The 23,189-nt window shown below is 31.5% G+C and overlaps 2 protein-coding genes across 6 annotated transcripts in view; one reads left to right on the plus strand and one right to left on the minus strand.

Annotated features, from left to right (window-relative positions):
* Positions 1-9,116, plus strand: part of LOC106684564 (hepatocyte nuclear factor 4-gamma) — a 44,061-nt gene extending 34,945 nt beyond the window's left edge. The window contains exons 2-9 of one of the 5 annotated variants that reach the window (XM_014426714.2): positions 2,600-2,789; positions 4,321-4,415; positions 4,910-5,043; positions 5,384-5,524; positions 5,619-5,739; positions 7,348-7,500; positions 7,577-7,813; positions 7,886-9,116. In XM_014426714.2, coding sequence (XP_014282200.2) covers positions 2,600-2,789; positions 4,321-4,415; positions 4,910-5,043; positions 5,384-5,524; positions 5,619-5,739; positions 7,348-7,500; positions 7,577-7,813; positions 7,886-8,094 — 1,280 coding nt within the window. In that variant the 3' untranslated portion in view covers positions 8,095-9,116. The remainder of the gene's footprint in view (positions 1-2,599; positions 2,790-4,320; positions 4,416-4,909; positions 5,044-5,383; positions 5,525-5,618; positions 5,740-7,347; positions 7,501-7,576; positions 7,814-7,885) is intronic. The other 4 variants (XM_014426715.2, XM_014426716.2, XM_014426717.2 and 1 more) reach the window with 4 other exon arrangements.
* An 8,617-nt stretch (positions 9,117-17,733) lies between these two features.
* Positions 17,734-23,189, minus strand: part of spn-A (RAD51 recombinase homolog spn-A) — a 28,379-nt gene continuing 22,923 nt past the window's right edge. The window contains exons 5-7 of the mRNA XM_067044819.1: positions 20,978-21,107; positions 19,419-19,540; positions 17,734-18,154 (exon numbers count right to left, since the gene is read on the minus strand). Coding sequence (XP_066900920.1) covers positions 18,031-18,154; positions 19,419-19,540; positions 20,978-21,107 — 376 coding nt within the window. The 3' untranslated portion in view covers positions 17,734-18,030. The remainder of the gene's footprint in view (positions 18,155-19,418; positions 19,541-20,977; positions 21,108-23,189) is intronic.

Raw genomic sequence — 23,189 nt, forward strand, 5'->3', positions numbered from 1 at the left:
GTAGACTAGCAAAATTCGGGTCATCCATAATTCACCAATCTCATTCACGACGTTTTATTGAAATGGAAATACTCAGAAAACTCAATTCAACAGCTTCTGAAACCAGAAACTTGATTTCTGATATTCGGGAGATACTAATCTCAGAATCAATCGTAAGAAAACAGAGGCTGTGAAAGCCTACTCGTTACTGAAGAACACCGTAAACAGAGACTGGGATTATCTTATAAAGAACACCAATATTGACCTGAGGAAGTGTGGAATGACTGGCGAGACGAGAGTTGCCCCTTAATAAAATGTATTTAATAATACTTAATAGATCATAAAATAGCTCTATAAATTCAATGGTTATGTCTAACACCTTTTAAAAATTTCGTTTGTACAGATTAGGAAAAGTTACCACAGGGCACATCCATCAAGGCAGTCGTGCGTTCAAGTACGTTAATACATTATTCAATAAAAAAACTTTATAGTGCGAACAACTCAGCCGATTTTTTAGTTTAAAGGTCAAATTAAATATTCAAGTTATTCAATGACAAGAGTCCTCTAAAATATAGATATGTATATTTTAGTAATGTTTCTGCCTTCTTACCTTTGGCCATTTTCAAACTATTTCCACTTCCACACCTCAGTTATACTATTAAAATTCTTTGGTTTCATAAATACTACTTTATGGAATTATTTGTTGTGATTTATCTTTGGGGCTTTTCATTTACAATATATTAATTATTATGAAACATAAAATTTTTTAAGACTACTATTAAAACTATATAAACATATATGTTGTTTTCCTATTTTGGGCTAAATTTATTTTTTATATTATATTTTTCAAACTAATTTGGAAAAAATTTTTTAAAAATATTTACCTCGTTTATAATTAACAGAGAGATCTGTAGATTTGTCAATTTTGTTATCCTTTATCCATGATTCTTCATTCCCAAACACAGTTCATAATGAGAATATTATTGCTATTTTGGTGTACTCAGCTGGGTGTTTTATTGAACTATTTTCCAGTATCCATAGTATATTATCCATTATATATGTATAGTATCCATTTTGCAATTTATTTCATTATTTTGGTTTCTACTAAAAAGTTTTCTTCCACTCAACATGCTGAAAATCACAATTGTATCCATTTTCAGCATGGCGCTGAACTAATGCAGTTTTTTTAATTATATTTATCATTACTGTAGGGGCTATAGTCTTTTTTTAAAAAAAAAGAGAAATAAGAGAGATGAAGAATAAACAAAACCTCAATATTATATTATCTTAAACACTTACATTAATGGTTACAGAATAATCTCAATAATACCAACAATAAACAGAAAGAGTCCCTCACAACTCAGAAGTCAAATTACAACTAATATAACTTTCAGCGAACTAGGATAAATATACGCACTCTCACTTTTATTATCACTGTTCTCCACCAACAAAAAAAAACCTTCCCTCGCTCTCGCTTGTCAGTGTTGCCCACGCAGTGTTGCCATCTCACAATTACTTTTATTCTAACAGTTATTAGGATGTTGATAAATTTGGTCTTATATATGTATAATATATGGCGGGGTAGTTGTGAAAAATTTCAATCCTGATTTTTTGACGGAAATAATCATTTTAAGATATTGTGAGTCCAAATAATAAAATGGTAATAAAAAAATTGGAAATGAAAATAGTAGCGTACCAGACATAAATGTTACAAAATATAAAAAGTGCAGGTATATCAAAAATTTTAATAAAGGTTAATTAGAACCTTTAAAAACTATGATATCCAGAGTATAAGTTTGGATATAATCCAGCAACAAAAAAAAATAGTAACTTGTATAATAACATAACAGACCAAATTGATAAAATGTGGGAGTGCTTTACACATTCAACAGACTGAACTCTCCCGGAGTATATAATGGGGAGAGTGGACAATATATAAAAGACAGAATTTATCAACATTCCGATGAATGTAAGAATAAAAATAATCATAAATATAATTTAAAAAACTCCATTAGCTCAGCACCATGCCAGAAATGGACATAATTGTAGTTTTCATGTTAAAATACTTTATTTTGGGAATGATAATCATGGATAAAGGAAAACAAAATTGACGATCTACAGATCTCTCTGAAAATTAGAAATAAAGTAATATTTTTTAAAATATTTGTTTACAAATTAGTTTGAAAAATATAATATAAAAAAAAAGTTTGCCCAAAATAAGAATAAAACAACATATTAGTTTATTTAATTTTAAAAGCAATGGATGTTTCTTAAAAAACAAATTTTATGTTTCATATTAATTAATACATTGTAAATGAAAAGCCCCAAGAACAAATTACAAATAATACTTCCATAGAGTAGAATTTAAGAAATCAAAGAATTTCAATCAAATGACTGAGATGTAGAAGAAAAAAAGTTTTAAGCCCGAAACATTACTAATACATAAATAATATCCTCCCTCTTAGTAGGTGCATGTACCCATGAGACATTAGATGACTATCCTCTAAGTTGATAACAATTTGTGGATCTTACATACATATAAAGATTTTAATAATGCTATTTCATAAGTTAATAGCATTGTTCAGCATTACTTTGGTAAATATGAAGTGTTTATTTTCAGGTGAAGAGGAGATGGGAATTGGAACACCAGATCCCCTTCAGATAAGCAACGTTTCTGGAATAATGTTGACACAGATTTGTGCTATTTGTGGCGACAGGGCTACTGGAAAACACTATGGTGCCTCGTCCTGTGACGGTTGCAAAGGATTCTTTAGAAGATCTGTGAGAAAAAATCACTTGTACACATGCAGGTCAGTTAATAAATTAAGAGTGTCTCATACCACCTATAAATTAGGTTTTCTTCTGTTTTCCCCTACCGAATAATTTAAATCTAAATTAGAAAAAAAAAAAGTAGTGGACTCCAGTGTAGAAAACAGAAATTAAGATCACCAACTCGGAACTAAATATAAACTGATTCCAAAAGATATATTCCTTGTTTCTTTTCTGAGATATTGAACCGTAGTTTATTTTGAAACTCGCCATTACATCAAGAACAAATGCTTACATTTTGTGAAAAACTTCATATCAAGTCAAACAAAAATGATGTTGATGATATGTGACACAACAGCCCTTACAGAGCTAGGGCTCCCTTAATATCCTCCTCCAGTTCTCTCAGATCCAGCTGGAACTCTCCTCCAGCTAGCACTAATTCCTAAAAACTATCATTTAAACGTTTCAAACAATTAAATATATCTCTGTTCCAATTTGATATATCTTCCTAATATTTCACCTGTAAAATATTATATTAACAATCTTAGACTGATCTTCCACTTAGCAAAGCCTGCAATGTATTTCAAGTCATTATTTGGGTGTTGGGAAAAAAATGCTTAATCATCAGGAAACATAGCTTTGGAGGTATGTGTGGACTGGATGATGTTGTGAAGATAAAAGTTAAAGAAAATAGCTATGACTGGTATCAAATCATGACCAGGACTTTTCTTTACTTTAAGCCTCCTAATAAGTTCTAGAATTTCTTTTGGGGTAGTGAATTTCAGTGGAAGCTGTACTGTTGCTAGGGTCAATTTTAAATACTCGTCAATGTTGTGATTAGCATTCAGTGTCGGAGAATGATTTCTCAAATTAATCCACAAATGCTTCAGCTTTTTCAGCGTTGTAGTGATGAATCCACCGTTCTCTACTAGACTAGACCCTTCTCAAGACAATACTATAGGCTGTGGCAGAGGCAGATCTTGACCTTTTCTGAGAAGGTGCACCTGTATATCAGGTCAATTCCATAAACCTAATCAAAAATTATGATCTAAATAAATACAGTTAAAATAATATAAATTGTGAAATTCACTTTACTTTTACTAGTGAGGACATAATAATAAATTTGTCTGTTGTGGTGTATGTAATTAGAAAGAAGTTTTCAAGGAAAACAATTTTTTTACCATCTGGAGGAGATGAAGAACACTTCCCAGCTGGATCCGTTATTAGATCCAGGCCAAAACAGTACTTTCCACTCAATATTTTATGTTAAATGTAAATACAACATACTTAATATGTTAGTAAATTGTAAATATGTTTTCTTTCAAAATAAATTAGATTTTCTTATTATATATAAAGGAGTATTCTCAGTATTTAACAACTTTAGCAGCTTATTATCTTTATATTCAAAACAAATCTTTTACCCAACCATACCTACATTTGAGTTAACAGTAATCTAATACCAATAAAGTCTTATCATACTTTTCATATTTAGTGATTGTGAAGAATAAACATTAACTATGTTCAAGTAAACTATCCTTCAATTTTAATTATTAACAGAATGTTTATTTTTAGATTTAATCGAAACTGCATTGTAGATAAAGATAAACGCAATCAATGCCGCTATTGCCGCTTAAGGAAATGTTTCAAAGCAGGAATGAAAAAAGAAGGTATGTTTTGTATATAAATTTATTGTTTTCAGTTATGTAAGTAAACATAATAATATAATTATCAACAAGTTTATTAATATATTATTATTTTTTGTTTGAGAGTAGGTAATTTAAATTTAAAACACAAATATTTTTTGATCCTAATCTCTCAACTTTGTTTATTTTTCTCTAATGTTTCTTCCCCCAGGCCATTATCCAGAAGATACTTAAAATATTCATATTATTTACTTACAATTAACTCATCACATAACATAATATGTCTATCATACCCTACAATTGATTTTTCCAAGTTAAAAAATAACATTACCATCCTATTGCAGACTAATTGCCTAAGTCAATTATATTTAACAACAAATATATTTATTAATTAATATCACCAAGTCTTAGAAAGAAATTTATCAAAACAAACTTTATGATATTAATTGATAAATTAATTAATCAAAAAAAGGTGTCTTATTTACTATAATTTAAATTATGACAAAAAAAATCCACAGCTGTACAAAACGAAAGGGATAGAATCAGCTGCAGAAGACCTAGCTATGAAGAACACTCTCTTACAAATGGACTTTCAGTCTCATCGTTATTGAATGCAGAGATGCTATCCAGGCAGGCCGGTGGATCCCTAGAGGTAACTTTATCCTCATAAATGATTTTCAATATAAGATATTTTAGGTAAACATAATTTATTTATTATGATGATAAATTTTCTTAAAATCTTGAAATAATAATGACATGAGTGAGCAAACCTTGGGTGAAATAAATTTTTCATTAATAATTGACCGTTCTATAAAATACTATGAATGTGGACATTTTAAGCAAGGCACTATTAAAGCAAAATAGACATTAGAAATTGAATGAAGATTTGAGCTTAGGGTACACTTGTATTTGTTCCAAGTTTAAAATAATTTAAGTTCCATCCATATCACATATTTTTTTTTTAAGTAGATTGAATTTTTTTTATTTTTAAGAGAAACCAAGAATATGACCTATCAAATAAGCAAGTTGCAACAATAGCTGATGTTTGTGACTCTATGAAACAACAACTACTCTACCTAGTAGAATGGGCTAAATATATCCCTGCTTTTACAGAGCTTGCACTCGATGATCAGGTATTGATTTTTTTAAACTATTTTTAAGCACTGCTATCAAAAGCCTAATCTTTTTTTTCAATATTCAATATTAACAATTTAATTTTCCTATTAGGTTGCTCTCCTGCGCGCGCATGCTGGAGAACATTTACTTCTTGGTCTCGCTCGGAGATCACTTCATCTTACCGATGTTCTATTGCTGGGAAACAACTGCATTATTCCACGATATTGTGGAGGTAAGCTGGATAATAGATTTCACATAAATCATAACTGTCAGTACGCATAACAAATACTAAAAATTACTATTCTTCAACTTTTCTGTTTTGGTCTCTAATCACATATTAAATGTTAAATTGATTTCTAACTATCCACCTAACAATAAAAAAATTAAATGAATTGAGAGAAATTTCATTTGAATACATGGTTTTTGAAACATTACATATATTAACATTTTGGCAAATAAGATGATATTTCACCATTTTATCATTATTATTACTTCAGTTATTTAGTGAATGATAACATAAATGCAAAGTCGAAGTTAATAAGTTCTTTCTAATGGGTATTCCATAACTCCCACTTTCAGATATAAAAACTGTAGTTTTTCTACATATAAGTTGTTAATTATTAATTATTAAGTCTTAGTAACTAGAGTATTTAAATTACATTATCAGGAATACATCATCAAGACTGACATAATACAGAAATTTAAATGAATATGAATATGAATTAAGTGGGTAAATGGAGAGTATAAAAAGTTTTGTTTTTTTGGGAGGAGGGGTATTATTTCATTTTATAGCATTGTAAACTGCCACTTAATAAGTTATCTCAATATTTTACCTGCCATAAAAAGTTCCATTTAAAGACAAAAGTAAAATCACATTTGCTACTTAGTTTTTGATGCTTAAAGCCAGTTTCATATGGAGTCTTGAACGAAATGAGTTAACTACTTTTATTTTTTTAAAGAGATTTTCTTATTCATTGAGTGGGCTCAGAACTTTCTCTAGTTCATACTGAGCATGTGTCCTTGTTGGTCATCAGTTTTCACTACTTCTTCAATTCTGGCAGAATGTGGTTATTTTTTATTGAAAAATATTAATACACAACTTAAGAAATAATTCATGAAATAAAAAAAAAAGTCGAAGTTTTAATAGTTGTAGTGGAAAAAATAGGTGCGAGTTTTGAATAAAGACGTAAAATATACTAGGAGCAACCAATAGTATTTGTAGGAAGTTATCCTTGGAAGATCAAAACAGCTACAAAAGTTTTTTTATGGCATGGCAAAAAAATTTTTTTGTTTGCTATGTTGCTCTCAATAAAATAAAAGCGACAATTAAAATAAAATATATACATAAAGTTAAATGAAAACTTCATGCCACAATAAGATTTTTATTATCAACCATTCTTAATGTTCATATAGTCACTCTGAAAGTAGAAATACACTCATTTCGTGGGGATGGGACACTACCACGACAGACGGTTCACACGAGGTAGTAAACACGAGCAACTGGCCTATGTGTAGTACCCTCACTCAGTTCATGTGCTAAGGGTGGCAGGCTTGCAAGATCAACAACAGTCCTTATCACTGTATTGCTCTAAAAACTAAAAATCTTTTACTATTTTATTATTAAGAACACAGGACTCCATCTGAATCTGGTTTAAATCAATCCCTGTTTTTACAGCTAACTTTCGGGCTAAGGCAAATTTAAAAAAAAAAACCAATCATTTAACTATCTTCCTTGGAGTTTCGAGAAGCTAAAAGAATATAGCTTTTGAAAAAAAAAAATAAATTATTGTTTAAAACCTCGCTGAGACATTGCACTTGAATTTTTTTACCGTGTAAAAAGTTTGTTTAATTGTAGATTCAAATATTTCCTCTGACTTAGACATCAGCAGAGTTGGAACGAGAGTAATGGATGAGCTGGTACGTCCATTAGCTGAAGTTCAAATAGATGATACAGAATTTGCTTGCCTCAAGGCAATAGTCTTTTTTGACCCAAGTATGTAATACAATGTGTTTTACTTCATATCTTGTCCTTTTTTATTTGATGACTTATTTGATTTATTTTCACATAGATTCCAAAGGACTAAGCGACAGCTCTAAAATAAAATGCCTCAGGTATCAAATACAGATTAATCTTGAAGATTACATAAGTGATAGGCAATACGATTCTCGTGGCAGATTTGGGGAACTGCTTCTAACGTTACCAGCTCTTCAATCTATCACATGGCAAATGATTGAACAGATTCAATTTGCTAAACTGTTCGGGGTCGCGAAAATCGACAGTCTTTTACAAGAAATGTTACTCGGAGGTAAGATTAACGTTCATGCATATCTTAATAACAAACCTTTTATCTTTGATGAATGTTTTCAATTGTCTTAAGGATCTACAACAGAAAACTCAAATGGCCAACCAGTACAAACAAATGGAAGTGCAGGCAGTTATCAGAGTTCTGGAGAATCACCTGACAGTCGGAATGGAACAAGTCCAATGAACAGCCCTTCTAACCCTTCAGGGACTGTAATTTTGCAGGACCTGACAAACCCAACAGAGGAATATACATTCAAACAAGAACCACAACTTGACTACTAGCTACTAGTATTTCTTTACATTGTGTAATAGAATGAATATGATTCATGACTGATAGATAATAATTCATGTATAAGTGAGAGTATATGTATATATATACATCAAAACACACATAAATATATAATTCTCATAATTTTAGTAACAGTAATTTTTATACTATAATTTTTTTTTCTGAAACAGCCAAATAGTAAAAAATAAAAAAAAATAACATCCAGCAATAATTTTTTTAAAAATATTTTTCTAATAAAGATTAAAAAATACAAAAATAAATAGACATCTCAACTTTTAATTTAGAGGGAGAAATTCACCACTAATTCCTAAATAAATGAAATAATTTAAAATTATTTATTGATTTTTTTTTTTGTATATGATACAAAATGAATATTTAAAAAAATTACTTACTCTAAAAGAAGTAAGAATGATGAAGTGTTCTAGTCTTTGATTTCTAGCTAACCATAGAACTCATAAACAATTATTATTTTGCTACAAATGCTTAAACCAAATTTTTCCTTCTTTTTTTAACTGCAGCCAAAGGGCAAAATATTATTATCTAGAAGGGTGATTGATTATAAGTAGAGAAGTTGATATTAAAAAAATTTTTTTTCATTTGAAACATCATTATTCTTAGAAACATCTATGAATGAATTAGGTGTCTTTAAATTATTGCATATTTCTCTATTTATAATTATATACGTTGTATTCAAAAAATCACATTTAGATAAAAATAAAAATTAGAAGAATACCCTTTTGTTTGTCAAAATATTACTTTACAAATTTCTGTAATATTGTAGATTATTTATAATTTTTATTTATACTAATAAAAGTATATATTGTAAAGATAATTTTAATATTTCCTCATATAATTTTCAATGTTTGATGGTTTTATATATGTTGAAGAAGATAGTTTAAATTTTTTAAAGTCAACATAGTTCAAGAAATGACCTCAACAGAATATAATTTTAATTTGAAGGTTATTCTAAATGAGATTTATTTTGAAGGGTCAGCTATCAGTGTAATAGTTGTATATTATAAAATAATAAAAAATATATAATTATAATTTGGATTATGTCATATATCCCAACTTAGAGCTACATTAACATTATTTATCAACCTTTTCTACTGATATATCATTCTTTTTTTTTTTTTTACATACACCTTCAAAATTCTAATTCTCCCAATGGTTGTATTGAATTAATAGAAAAGATAAGATTTTAAAGTTAAAGTTGACTGATCACTTGAGAGTTTGATTATAAAACATATAAAATTGTTGAAAGAGAGACAATAATTTTATATAGACTAAAATAAATAAAAACCCAACCAGGTGCTTTGACCCTGCTTCCTCTTCTCAATGGTAAGCTATGACAGGAAATGACCAATTGTGTTTTGTAAACAAATAAGTAACACAATAATATAAGTAAGAATAAATTTGAATTTTTCATATACACCATAGTAACATAAAAGTTTACCAATAAATTAAAAAATAAAGTAAACTTTTTAAAATGTTAATTGTTAGCTTTATAAATGACTGAAATTCTTTAAAATAATAGTTTAATATATCTATTTCATGTATTTTATCCACAGATATGAAAGCCTGATGAAGGGCACATATTATGTAATATTTCAATGTAGGGTAAGGAGTATTATCAATTCAGTGATACATCATACATTATCTATAATTGAAAGTTTTCTAAATGATCAATTTCATATCTATAATTAATAGTCTTGTGATACACTAAGATAGTTAGTAAATTATGTCATAATTTACTTATAATAAAAAAAATATATTAAGTAGGGATCACAACACTTCTACTCATTTGAATTGAAATGCAGGTAAAGCTCTTCAATAATGATTAAATTAAAACAGAAAAAATATAGACCAGTGAAAACAGAAAACCTACCGTAGACAGGTAGGTGTTACTGTGTTAAATATAATTGTTAATAGGTGTATGGAGTTACCTGAAATTTATAAACAAGCCATTCAAATTGAGGAGTATAAATCGCTTAAACCCAATAATAGAAAATAAAAAAAAAATTTGGTATTATAACTCCAGTAAGAGAAAATTAAAAAACAAATTTGTAATATAACGTGTGATAAAAAAAACAAAAAAAAAAAACACTTTTTTAACTGGAGCTACTATTAAATGTTAAAGAAATGCTAAAAAAAATCACTGCTAGTTACAGCTGTGACTTAAACAACTACAATTTAAATTTAATAATTTAAGAGAAAAAGTAATAAAAAAAACTATATGTGTACAACAAAATTAGATCATTATTATTAAGCAGTTAATGTTCAGTTGTCTCCAGGAATATAAACCACACAATCAAATAAAGATAACACATCTCACATCAACAGTATAATAAAACAGACCTAGCATTCCTCTTGTCCGCAATTCAAACTACACTGAAGGAAAACAGAGTTAATATTCAAATGGGTGTGGTAGTCTACATTTGTAAAAATTATCAGAAATGTCAGAATGGTTGAAAATGCATACACAAAGTTAAACAAAGAATATAAAGAATTTGGAAATAAATTACATTACCAACTTGCTTTATTTTTAAGTTAATAAAACCAACAATATTAAACTAGTTGGTTTTATTAAATTGGAAACTAAACAAGTGGATATCATTAGATGACTGTGATATCGTCTTTTTCTATTTTTGAAAACAATCTAAATGTACTTCAGTCACTTTGAATTCAGCACTAGTCCTATGAACAAGTAAACAGATGTAGTAGTGCATCAGTTTAATGTATAATTTGTCTTTTCAATTATCGTAATATAGTTGTTTAAGTGTTACATTCCATTTCCATAGCGTAATTTCAATTGCATACAAGAGATGTTCACTTCCTATTGTTCTGTTGATACAGGATGAGCAATCAATATTTTATTTTTATACATCAGTAGTTTGTAGCCCTGATGCCTCAATTGGTGAAATATTGATTGTCTTATTTAATGTGACACAGTATGTTCCTTTTTCATAAAAACTATCATTGCTTAGTTAAGTTAAAATTCTTAAGCACCTGGAAGTATCAATTGACAGTAAAGGTATGTAACGAACCTTAAAACAGAATTACCACAGTGTATATAAAAGAATGCTGCATTTTTAAGGATAATGGGCGTTATCAAAATATAACTTTACCAGCATTGAGGATGTATATAAATTTAAAAACAATAATTTTTTTATATAAATTAATGCATTTAGTTAAAATTAAACATATATTATTATTTGTATAGTTTTGGTTACTTTAATTGAACCCAGATATGCGGTAAGGAACCAAACAGAATTATTTTATAAAGTTTTATAAGCTACATTAATAATTTTTTTTCATTTTACAACAAAACCCAAGGTTCTATCTACATCTAGTAGTGAAAAAGAGGATTTTTTACACACTTTACAAACTGGTTTCCGTAAAGCTGTAACACATAAATGTTTCATGTCTCATTACTAGTATTGGTCCAATAAGGATTTATGAAGGCAATTAACTATCTTGTCTTATCTTCTAGGCCTTATATTTGATTAAAAATTAACTTGGACACCCCACATTACATCATTAAGGTCAACTGCTACAAAAAAATTATATATACTCTGGTTCCTTAGTGGTACATCATGGGGTTTGGATAAGTTCATAATTTTAAAACTCAGGAATTTGGATTGCTACTAGCCCATACAGAACCAGTCCCATTCTCAACGTTTGGTCTGAATCAGACCTATCTCCCCTATCGTTTAGGAGACAAAAAGTGACTATAAATTATGTTTCCAAATGCCAGCAGACAAATCATCCCACATACAAATATATTTTTGGTCTGAATTCTCCATAGCGTTTCGACAGAAACCAAACCCAACACTTTCTTTAGCAGAAAGAACCGCTTTAGCTATTTTGGCACTTGAAGCAATTCCATTAAAGAAGCCTGAAAATCAAAACCCACATTGGACTCTAAAACAATGCTATATCTTTCCCATATACACAAAAATAATACCATATCTGTTGAGTATAAATAACGGGTGTCATGTCTTCTTGAAAATATTCAAGAACATTTTTTAATATAAACTGATGGTCCCAAATCAGAAAGCTGAACTACCTCGTCCTTTGTTACTTGTGATTCAACAAATAATTTCAGATTCATTTCCAATCTTCCCTCTTAAAATTGTCTGACAAAGGTAAGTCCATAAATTTCATATGGGTCCCAAGCCACATTGGCATTGTTGCAATGAGCTCGCAGACAAAGTTGCCAGAGAGGCACTCATGCTCCCTGGTAGAGGCACTGCCGTTCTTACCCCATAAGAACTCAGAAGAGAGAGAGAGAAATACTTTATTTATCTATGCTGCCTAAATACATCAGGTTGCTATATCACACAGCATACTTATCAATCCGTAATCGGACATATATAAATTACACATACAAGGTATAATCAGATATAAAGAGATATAATAAACAATTTTTTTCCCCCTACAGTTTCCTTTTACAATCAATTTCGGTCTATTCAACAAATACAAATGTCAATTCATTCCTATTTTTCTTTCTCATTTCTGCTCCTCCAATTTCACCATTTCACAATTTTTTAATTCACCCGATCAACAAATTCGCTCTCCGGAATTCACCCTCCTTGATCCTCTTTAGTGACCCGCTAAACAAATTCAATATTAGATGGCAATGTGAGATCAGACCATCATTCATAGTCACAGCAGTAGATCAGTTTACCAAAAAACAAACAAACAGAAACATTTTACAAGAATAAGACTAACACATAGATTAAAAGGAAAATATAATAAAAAACCGGTTATAGGAAACACTTGAATGGATAAATAAGTTTTAAAAAAAACAATAGTACTAATAAACTAAACTAATTTAATGAATAAATACGTTAAAACACACAAATAGAGAGGTCAACATATTAAAATAAATAAATAAAACAAAGAATAATCTCCGAGCTAATTCCCATGCAGGTGATGGTTTATGATCCCCAGGGAGTCCAAAATAATATTTTCCGCCAAGATCACAATATCCCCAATGCTAACACCTAGGCCTTCTAAGAAACTCCTTGTTCTGTCTGGTATTGTTCCGCGAGATCCAAACCAGAGGCCTCTCATGGTGAACTCCCTCTCTCCGAAGGTCTCGCGGAATTTTTCCTCAAGGAAAGGGACGCATTTTTCATATATTTTCTCTTTTTCCCTTTCCACTCCACCTTCCTGTTCGAGGTTATTACTTTCAAATCTTACTGCCGGATCTCCGACTTTTTTAAACGGGACAATATCGGCATATCTTATGGATCCGTCGGTGTCAATACAATAGACCTCCTCAAAGCAGGTGAAGTCTTTTCTTTCAAGGAACTTCATCAATTCTTCTTTGACCCTGTGGTGCCGGCGTGTTATAAGGAGGGAGTTGTTGGGGGCATTTTCCCAGCACATGAGCTGGTGTTTCAGACTCTCTGCCGCATTTGCGACAGAGGGACCCAACTTCTCCTTGCTGTTCACTGGCTCCTGGGACTACACGCAGGGGTGCGTAGTTGATATTAAGTTTCAGGGCATTCGCCCATTCTGACCCCGAGAGTACCTGCTTGTCACATACATATCTATTTGCTTTTGAGGTCTCTTTGAAATGGCGAACACCGATACTCTGCCATCTGCAACTGGCCCATTCTTCGAAAGCCTTCTCACGTAACGACTGTCATAGAGCTCTCACACTTTGGTTGCCCCTATCCACCCCAAGTCTATCAGCACATGCCGCGATTTCGGCTTCGTAACTGAATATAGACTGGAATAGGGCATCCGGAACATTCGACAGTCGCTGGGCAATGGACCAATGCTGTAGTGGAGCTTCCCATTGACAGTGGATCAAACCCAGTCCTCGATATCTCCTGGGTGCATACATATATACAGCATTGCCGACGAGGTGTTAGCGGGGAGCTCAATGATGGCCTTGATACTCCTGTGGATATTGGTATCAATGGCCTCCAATACCGCAGGACGTATCTTTGTAAGGGGAGCAGTCTGGAGAGGGTAAACAAGGCCCGGGAACAAGTACGTTGGTTGACAACGTTGATCTCTTGTTCCGGTTTAAGGAGGTATGAGCTCACCAACTTATCCAGGTTATTATTTAACTTTGTCACCACCTCTTCTCCAAATACTAGCTCTCCCGAGAATGTACATCCAAGATATTTGATGGTGTCCTCAGCTTTTGCCGTTTGGATGACCTCTGTATTCTAAAGGGAGAGCTTTTTTGATCGCAGCTCTCCTTTGCCCAACACGATACCCACACTTTTCTTTGCGTTAATTGCCAAACCATTCTCCGCGAGCAGCCTCTGGACACCATTTATTATTCTTTCTGCAGAACCACTGTCGCACGCCGTTACAGCCTGATCGTCCGCAAACCCTGTGAGGACCACGCTCTCTTGGTCACTTTTCAGGTCATATCCAAACTTATTGGCAAACTCCTGATCACAGAGCTCGCGGTACAAATGATCGATAGCTAGGTTGAACAGCGAAGGCGACAAGGGCCCTCCCTGAGGCACCCCCCACAAGACACTGATTTGGCTAGTCGTGTGTGTTACAATAGTTATCTTATTTGTGGTTAGGAGAGCCGCAATCACATTTCTGAGGTCGGATGACACACATGTCTTGTGCTTTTGACTGTGTCCATGACCAACATTGTCAAAAGCACCAACAACGTCCAGAAAAACCACCGCGCAATCTTTTTTCCTATTTTTGGCATCTTTTATGATCGCGTCGATGATTCTAGCGCTTACATGTGTTCCCGCCAGACCCTTGATGAAGCCCCTTTGACTTCTGCTAAAGGTGACCTGTTTTCTCAGTTCAATATCTAGAACCTTTTCGATGATTCGGCGCACATTCAAATATATTGTTATTGGCCTCCAGGAGGAAATACTTTTTGGGTTTCCCTTACCCTTGTAGACCAATATTGTGCGCCCTTGGCATAGAGGCTCCAGAACATATCCCACCTTCAGCATGATCTCCACAATATACTTGGTGATGTGTGTTACTTCGAAGTATTTTATTGAGCGGACCAACACACCATCCGGCCCCGGCGATGAGTCCAACGATGTCGACTTGATAGCCCTCTTCACAATTGTTTAATATAAATGAGTCACTAGGTAATAAGTCAAGTTAAGAGAGAAAAAAAATAAATAAAAAAATAATCCGATAAACAAACTTAATAAAGGAAGACATCCAAGTGATTACTTTTATTTATCTGACCACTGCTATGCATAATAAATGTCCGTCCGTCCATGTCACCAAACCTCGAAAGAGGACCCAAAAAAAGAGAAGAAAAAAAAAAAAAAAAAAAACCTCCAGAGCCACAAATCAATTTCTCTCTCCCCAACTATGATACAACTGGCTATTTAATGTGTTCCAGTTACAGATTCAATATCCCTACTAATATACAGAACAATTAATCACATTTCAATATAAAGCTACAAAAAAAGAAAAAAAATCCGTAACTTGAGTTCTTCAGTACATTAAGCATAAGCTTTTTGTTCTGAAATTCTTTCAAATAGCTTTACAAATCATTAACTAACTGTCCTTGTTTTTGAATTTTCAAATTTAAATCATTTAAATAGCCTGTAAGGTTGACCAGAAGTGCTAAGTCACATATCCATTTTGCGTCACTCAATTCAGATAGAGGTTTATCTTTTATTTGCATAAAATCTGTTATCTCATTTCTAAGCTCATAAGACCATTTCGGCATTTTCCCTTTGCTTAGCCATCTGACTTCACAATAATATGTTACGTCATCATATTCGGCTGATATTTCATCCAAAAACGCCTAAAACTGATGATGGTTAAGCCATCGGGATCGAATAAAATTGATGGTTTATACTACCACATTCATAAAATTCTGGAGTCGAATGGACTTAGAACACAAGTTCTGTTGGTGGATAATGCAATGAAGGGATATCAAATCATTTTGCACATTTAATTCAGTTGCTTTTTTATTCAAAATTCTGATAAACCTTTATGTAAGCCGACCATAGAAGGTGCACCATCTGTGCATACACCACAAGCCAAAACTTGTGAATACCTTTTGAACTTCATTAAAAATGTCCTCTCCTGTAGTGGTTCCTTTTAGCGGCTGTAAAGCAAGCAATTCCTCAGTAACAGTGAAATCTTTATCAACCCCTCAAATAAATATGGCCAGTTGAGCTGTTTCGGACAAATCGGTGCTCTCGTCTTATGGTATGGAAAATGATTCAAAACCAGCCATACGGTCAGTCAATGTTTTTTTTATATCATTAGCCATCATTTCTATACATCGGACAACAGTTCATCATGACAAACTAATTTTTCTTTTCAGGACACAAAACACTGCAAACTTCTAACACACACTTCTTGATAAATTCTCCTTCGGTAAATGGTATTAATGACTTTGCCAATTTTAACTAACTATAAAACTAGTTTTCACAACATTATCATGATATGTTCTTTGTTTATGAAACATTTACTGCTGTTTTTCAAATTTGCAGTAAGCTTCAGGATTTTTTCTTTTCTTATCTGTCCTGTCAGTGAGTGCAGCATAGGATGCTTAGTTGAGTAATGCCTCTTTATATTGAATTCTTTCATTACTGAAATGGATTCATTACACAGCAAACAAATAGGCTTACAATTATGCAAGATGAAGAATTCTTCTGTCCATTTTCTGTATTCACTATTCGTTTCTTTCCACCAGACATAATTATTGTTTACTTTTCGTTCGATAAACGTAATAACAAAGTAAGCACTCAAGATAAACACAAAGTCACAAAGCAAATTGACTGCACTAGCAGTTTGCTAGGATATCGCTTGTCGAATGAACTAAAGTTCGAGCCATGCACCCGCTTTATTCACCGGAATGATCCAGGATCGTCTAGTGTAGAACAATTGAGAAACAATAATCTTTTGTTGCACCAATAGTGAGGTGTTTTTTTTATGTTTGCCGCCTCACTCTTTGATGATCGCCACCACTCGGCTTGGTTGCTAACTTGATTCTGTGAGTATGAGTAAATAGTGTAATATTATTCTTTTAATTGGGTGTTTCAAAATGTCTTGCAGGCCGGATTAAATCTTAAATCTTATTGTCAGGGGTTGCCCACATATGTTTTGGATGATTAGATTAATTATCATATAGCCATAAGTGTAATGTATAAAATATGAACAGTTTTTATTAAATAATCTCACTGTATACTCAATGTAAATATGATATTGAAACCATTCAAACCAACTGAGCAATCAAAATGTGGTGAAATTTTTTTTTGGAGTGAAACAAAGTTGATACCTGTATTAATTTTGTTCATTACTTATCTCTTACCAGAGAAATCAGAGATTTAAGTTACTTTAAAACTTCCCAAGATAGCAAGGAACATTTAAAAAAACAAAACCTGTAAATTGGTCCATTAATTCAAAAATTTATAATGGATAAACATTCGAACCATTCCATTTTATTTAGAAAGATTTAATACTGTGTAGAAAAACATGGCACAATTATAAATCACTTCAAGTTACTGAAACTAATTCAGAAAATGTAGTCACCATTCAAAAGGGTTTGGTAACAGAAAAACACATTTTTTACTTTATTTTTAATGTAAACCAATAATAATATATAAACTTTTTTCATTCAATATTTTCATATAACTGGCAAGTCAATGAATATACATAAATATAATAAAAAAATTCTGAGTTATGTAGTATGGAGTAATTTACTTCAAAAGTAATGTGAATGGAATAAAATATTAACATATAATAAAACATAATACTACTTTGTACATTACAATTATGAAGAATTATTTTAAAAGACTGAGAAAATATGTTTAGTACCAAATGATATTTTTACAGATAAAAAAAATTTGTAATAATTCATAATATATATCTAAATAAGTAGTTTTATTTTAAAGGAACAAAAATAATTCTAAAAAACTTAACACAACTGATTTTTATCAGATAAAATTTTATTCCTTTGCATCGCCAATACCATCTGGATTAATTGAAAACATAGCTTCAGCTTCGGGCAAACATGGTGAATCATATACTTTGCAAATTCGAGTTTCACCTCGTCCTTTTCTTAAATATAATCTGAAAAGAAACGTTCACTTTTTAAAATCTCAATTATGCATAAATAAATTATTTTATGTAACTATTAAGTATATCAATAGAAGGGTTATATATTAAAAGTATATTCTATGCCTTAGCATATTTTATACTTAGATGGGATGTAGAAAGCAAATTATCAACTCAATATTGGTTACTAAGAACAATATTGATAATACCAACATTTTTATTAAGTAAGGAATAAAATAGCCTTCCATCACATTTATTTAGGGAAAAAATGGTACAGATTAAATAACAAAAATAATATTAACAGATTAACTATAACAATTTAATAATCTAAATATTTTAGTGAAGAAACCTTCCAAAACCTTAATTAATATAAAGTAAAATTTTCTTTTTTGAAAAATTCATGTTTTGAAGTACTCCTCTGTGATTAAGGACCCTCTCTCTATATTTTTATAATTTTAAAAATAGATATTGATAAGAATAATTTAGTCCTTATTTATAGATTAACATTAACTGAAACAATAATTTACATTAACATAAATTATATTATATTTACTGTGTGAGCTATTGTTTAAAAAAAAAACAGAGATAATTTTATTTTATTGTAAGAAAGGAGAGAAAATAGGATTTGATGTTATAACACAAACAAACATTATTTTATTGTTGTTGTTAAGAATTAACGAAGAGAGTAGAAACCCCCACTAGTTGAGCTGGAGTCTACACAGGAATGGTTATTGGAGAGGATCCCTATATATATATTTTATCTCAATTATTAATTTTCACCGCCAGGTAAGACAGGGAATTATTACTTTAATAGTAAATGGAATATATAGTAGAGAAAAAAAAAGAAGATAAAAAGAGAGAATATAAAAAAAACCATAAAACAAACAAACATAGAAGTAAGAAAAGTTACAGCGCAGTGTTTCTCATTTCCACCACAGGCTCATGGTTCCCTGTCAACCACACAAGTACCCCAAGATTAATGTCATCCATTTTGTCTACTCATATTCGTTTTGTCCAGCAGAATAGACAAAAAAAAAATGGACAAAATGCCCACTCTGATTATAATAATTGTTAGTTTTTACTTTCACTTGTCTATACGTGAAAGGATTAATTTCAAGTTAATGTTGGATTTTTACTTTCACTAGCCTATATGTGAAAGGATTAATTACAAGTTAATGTAGGATAGGTAAGCAAAAGTCGCATGATAGTTCTACCACACTGAATTTCTTTTAGTAAATGTATTATCCAATCCAATATCCTGAGAAAAAAATTAACATACCTTGTTGTAGAAGAATGAGCCATTATGTGCCCTCCAACTGGCTTTTTTGGATCAGCTGAAAACATTGCAGCTCCATCAACTTGTGCTACTACTTGATTAGTAATAACAACTGCTACTCCAAACTAAAAGAATTTAATTTTTGCAAATAATATTAACATAATTCATAAAACATTTTATTCAATTAAGACTTTTAAAAAATCGGCTAAAAATAGTACTGGTACTGGTAATTGGTGGGGGAACTAGTCCAGCAAGTGGGCCTAACATTCCCATCTGCCAACTCCTGGTGGCTACCTTGAAGTTGTCGCTGTTTACTAATCAAGATGGGAATGTCAAAATTCATTTCGCTGATCCACTGAAAAATACAGATTAACTGCCCCACGTGGGAATCGAACCCGTAATGTCCTGACCCAGATGCTCTGGGACCCACGTCCCAACACGTACAGCTGTCACTTCTCTGCTCAAAATGATATCTAAGCTTATTTTTTTATTCATTCCAAAATAAGGCAGGTACCTGATTAGACAAAAGCTAACACAGTGTCTTCAAAAACGCATGAACTAGGAAAGTATAGTGATTTCTGAAGGAGTTTTTTGAAAATCTGAATCTCAGTTACTATTAAATATACAGTTTTTGAAGTTGACTTAAGTTACTAAAATCTGAGCACACATAGAACTTTATCGTGTGGTAAATAATTTCCATGATATAGTTTTTGAAATGAAAAATCAACAAAATTTTCAGGATTTTATTGAAAAAAAAAATGAACTTTCCCCCACCAGCCAAAGTTGCAAATTTAGATTTTTAATATAAATCCAAACTCAAACAACAAATTAAAAAATCAGAACTACCTAGCATTGTGTTTATTTGCTGTAATTTTTTTTTTCTAGCTTCGTTTTTGAAAATAAAGCTATTTGCAAGAATATAACTGGCAGCACACATATCCTTCCTGAACAAGATCAGAGATACATTTAACATTTGAAACACTTTTATAAAGTAATGATTATCTCATACTAATATTACCGATAAATTAACAGCTAACTTTTCCAAGAAGCAATACAGCAAGCAACTGTCTTAAATAGGGTATTGACTTAAATAGGGTATTCATCTTAACCAGATGAACTCAAAAGCAAAGAATGCAGATACAGAAATAATTTTGCATTCCATGTCCATATATTCTCTTGGAGCCACACAGCTTCATATACCACATTTATAATACAATAAAATAAAATGAAAACACTGAAATCTATCCAGCTCGCATTTAGCATGTGGCAGGATCCTATTAAATGAAATGATAGAGAAAATTTTATGTGCGAATGAAATAAAAGGAGCATCTTACTCTTATAATTACTGTATGTATATATCTCCTTTCTCATGAATTAGACAAATTAGACTTAGGTGTTATCCATTTTTCTCTTCAAATATCTGTCATAAGTTCCTTCAGTAACTCAATCATTCCTCTTCTACTGTGTTTCAAGAACTTAGTTCGAATACTATCAATTAACAAACACCTTATAATAACAATAAAGGTGTTAAAAATAACAATCCTTCATTAATCATATTTTACCTCATCAGCTAATCTCAAAAGCAGCCTCAGGAACCGTGCAAGATGAGATTGTCTTGCAGCTAATTCACCCCTCCCACAAAAATCTGTTCTGTATAATGCCATAGCACTGTCAACAATCAGCAGTGCAAACCTATAAAAAATAAAATGAATCAACATAAAAAATTAATGGTTATCTTAAAATAGCCCAAATAAATTATTCTTTATAAAACTTAATTCTCCAAGAATGAACAATTTATTTATTTTTTTGGTTTATGAGATTTAGCTTAATGTTTGTTAATGGACATGTTGAAATAAAAATTTTTAAAAAAAGAGAGAAAGAATAGATACCATTTGATCATAATTAGCCATGTTTATATAATCATGCTCAGCCTTTCCCAAGACAATTTGTTGAGAGTTAACTCTGGTCTAAAAGGAAGTTTTAAATTTTGATATTTTGTAAAAACAACACATCTTTAATAAAATATACTCAGCATAAAAAAACAAAACATCAACACTACATATTTCTTATTTAAAAGGCTTATTATGAGTAATATATTTATTTTTTTGAATAATATGGTTAGTACAGAGCAGGCTTGACTAAGTACATTGAAATAAACCCTAAAACGGAGTTCGCAGTGGAGGCGAGGAAAGCAGTGACAAAAATAAAAGTGGTTGAGGAGAGAGTTGCAGATGTCAAGGAGTTGACTTGCTTACAGTGAAGCTCTCATAATGGCAATTTACACCGAGGCAACGGCCATATGAGTTGTTTTTTCATACATCACAGAACAAATTTTTATACATATAGTTTTACACAAATTGCTTTATGACCAAACAGTACTTAAAAATATAATAGAAAATAAAACATTTTTAAAAATTGTATTCACTGAATTTTATGTTAAAAGTTATCTTGATTATTGATTTTATGTTTAAAAAATAACAATAATAATTAAATTTAAGCTATAGACACATGTTCAATGCGATTGTGACCAGAACTATATGAGCTTGAAGTAGTGTTTTTGTCTTTTGTATGATTATGATGGAAGACTATTCATATTGTTAATCCATTTTATAGGTACTGTATACAATACAATCATAAACATTGATATGGGGATAATGAAATCTTAGTGGAGAAGTCTTGAAAAAACAATAGATGTACAGCTAGAATTTATAGACATCATTGTTCATTGTGAATGTGAATTACACAATATTCTAATTGATTTACAAGGTAGTCAAATTGTTCCCAAAAACAATGAATTTAATGAGGTGCTGATAGCTCACCATATATTGATATGAGGAAAAGATAGTCAGGAGTGCTGTCAGCAAAGATACACAAATAAAAAATAAACCTATTCATTTGTGCTGACGTTTCGATCTGAATTTCAGGCCCATATCAGGGCAACGTAAGCAAAATTCAAGTTAAAGTACATTGAAACAGAAATATACTAAATGTACTTGTATTTCCGTTTAAAGTCTAAGTACATTTAAAAAAATCTTTGCTTAAGACATCCTCATGAATTCAGGTAAAAATGTTATCACAAATAAATAAGTTTTATTTATTTGTGTATCTTTACTGATCGTACAGCCGACTAACATGGTCCTCAGCACAATATTAATTTAATAGGACAAATCTTTAACAGGGCAAACAACCATGTTATTAAAATGTGAATAGAGCACGAATAGAAGCGAAGATGTCGGAGGATCTATTGGACAACGAGGATGCAAAAGCACTGAAAGCAGCGGTAGTCTGGCGTGTAAAAAGAAGTATCCTTAATCAGATTCAGGCAGATAAAAAGACCCCCTGGAAGGTCATCAAAGAAAGATTAAAGAAGGCATTCGGAGGAGGATGGTGGACCCCGGAGGAGGAAATATTTATGATGTTCAGAGAAACAAACAAACCGAGACAGTCTAATGGTCAGTATGGCGCAGAACTCCTGGCACGCTATAACAGAATTCAAGACAAATTCAGCGAGATGTTGGAGACGATCCAAGTACAGAAACATGCCAAACCCTTGGAGAAGAAGAGACCAAGGAGATGGTAGAAGAGAGAGAAATAGTAACACGGAAAATAGAAGGAGCCAAATTAAAACAAGAAACAATGCTCGGCGGGAGGACTGCAAGTGCCATGGGTGTGGTAAAACTGAACACCTGGTAACACAATGTCCCCGCACCCGATGTTTTGAATGTGGGACAGAGGGACATATAGCTCGACAGTGTCCCTATATGTATCGACGGA

This window comes from Halyomorpha halys, unplaced genomic scaffold, assembly GCF_000696795.3.
Source record: "Halyomorpha halys isolate HHAL.00 unplaced genomic scaffold, Hhal_1.1 Scaffold592.1, whole genome shotgun sequence".
NCBI lineage: Eukaryota > Metazoa > Arthropoda > Insecta > Hemiptera > Pentatomidae > Halyomorpha > Halyomorpha halys.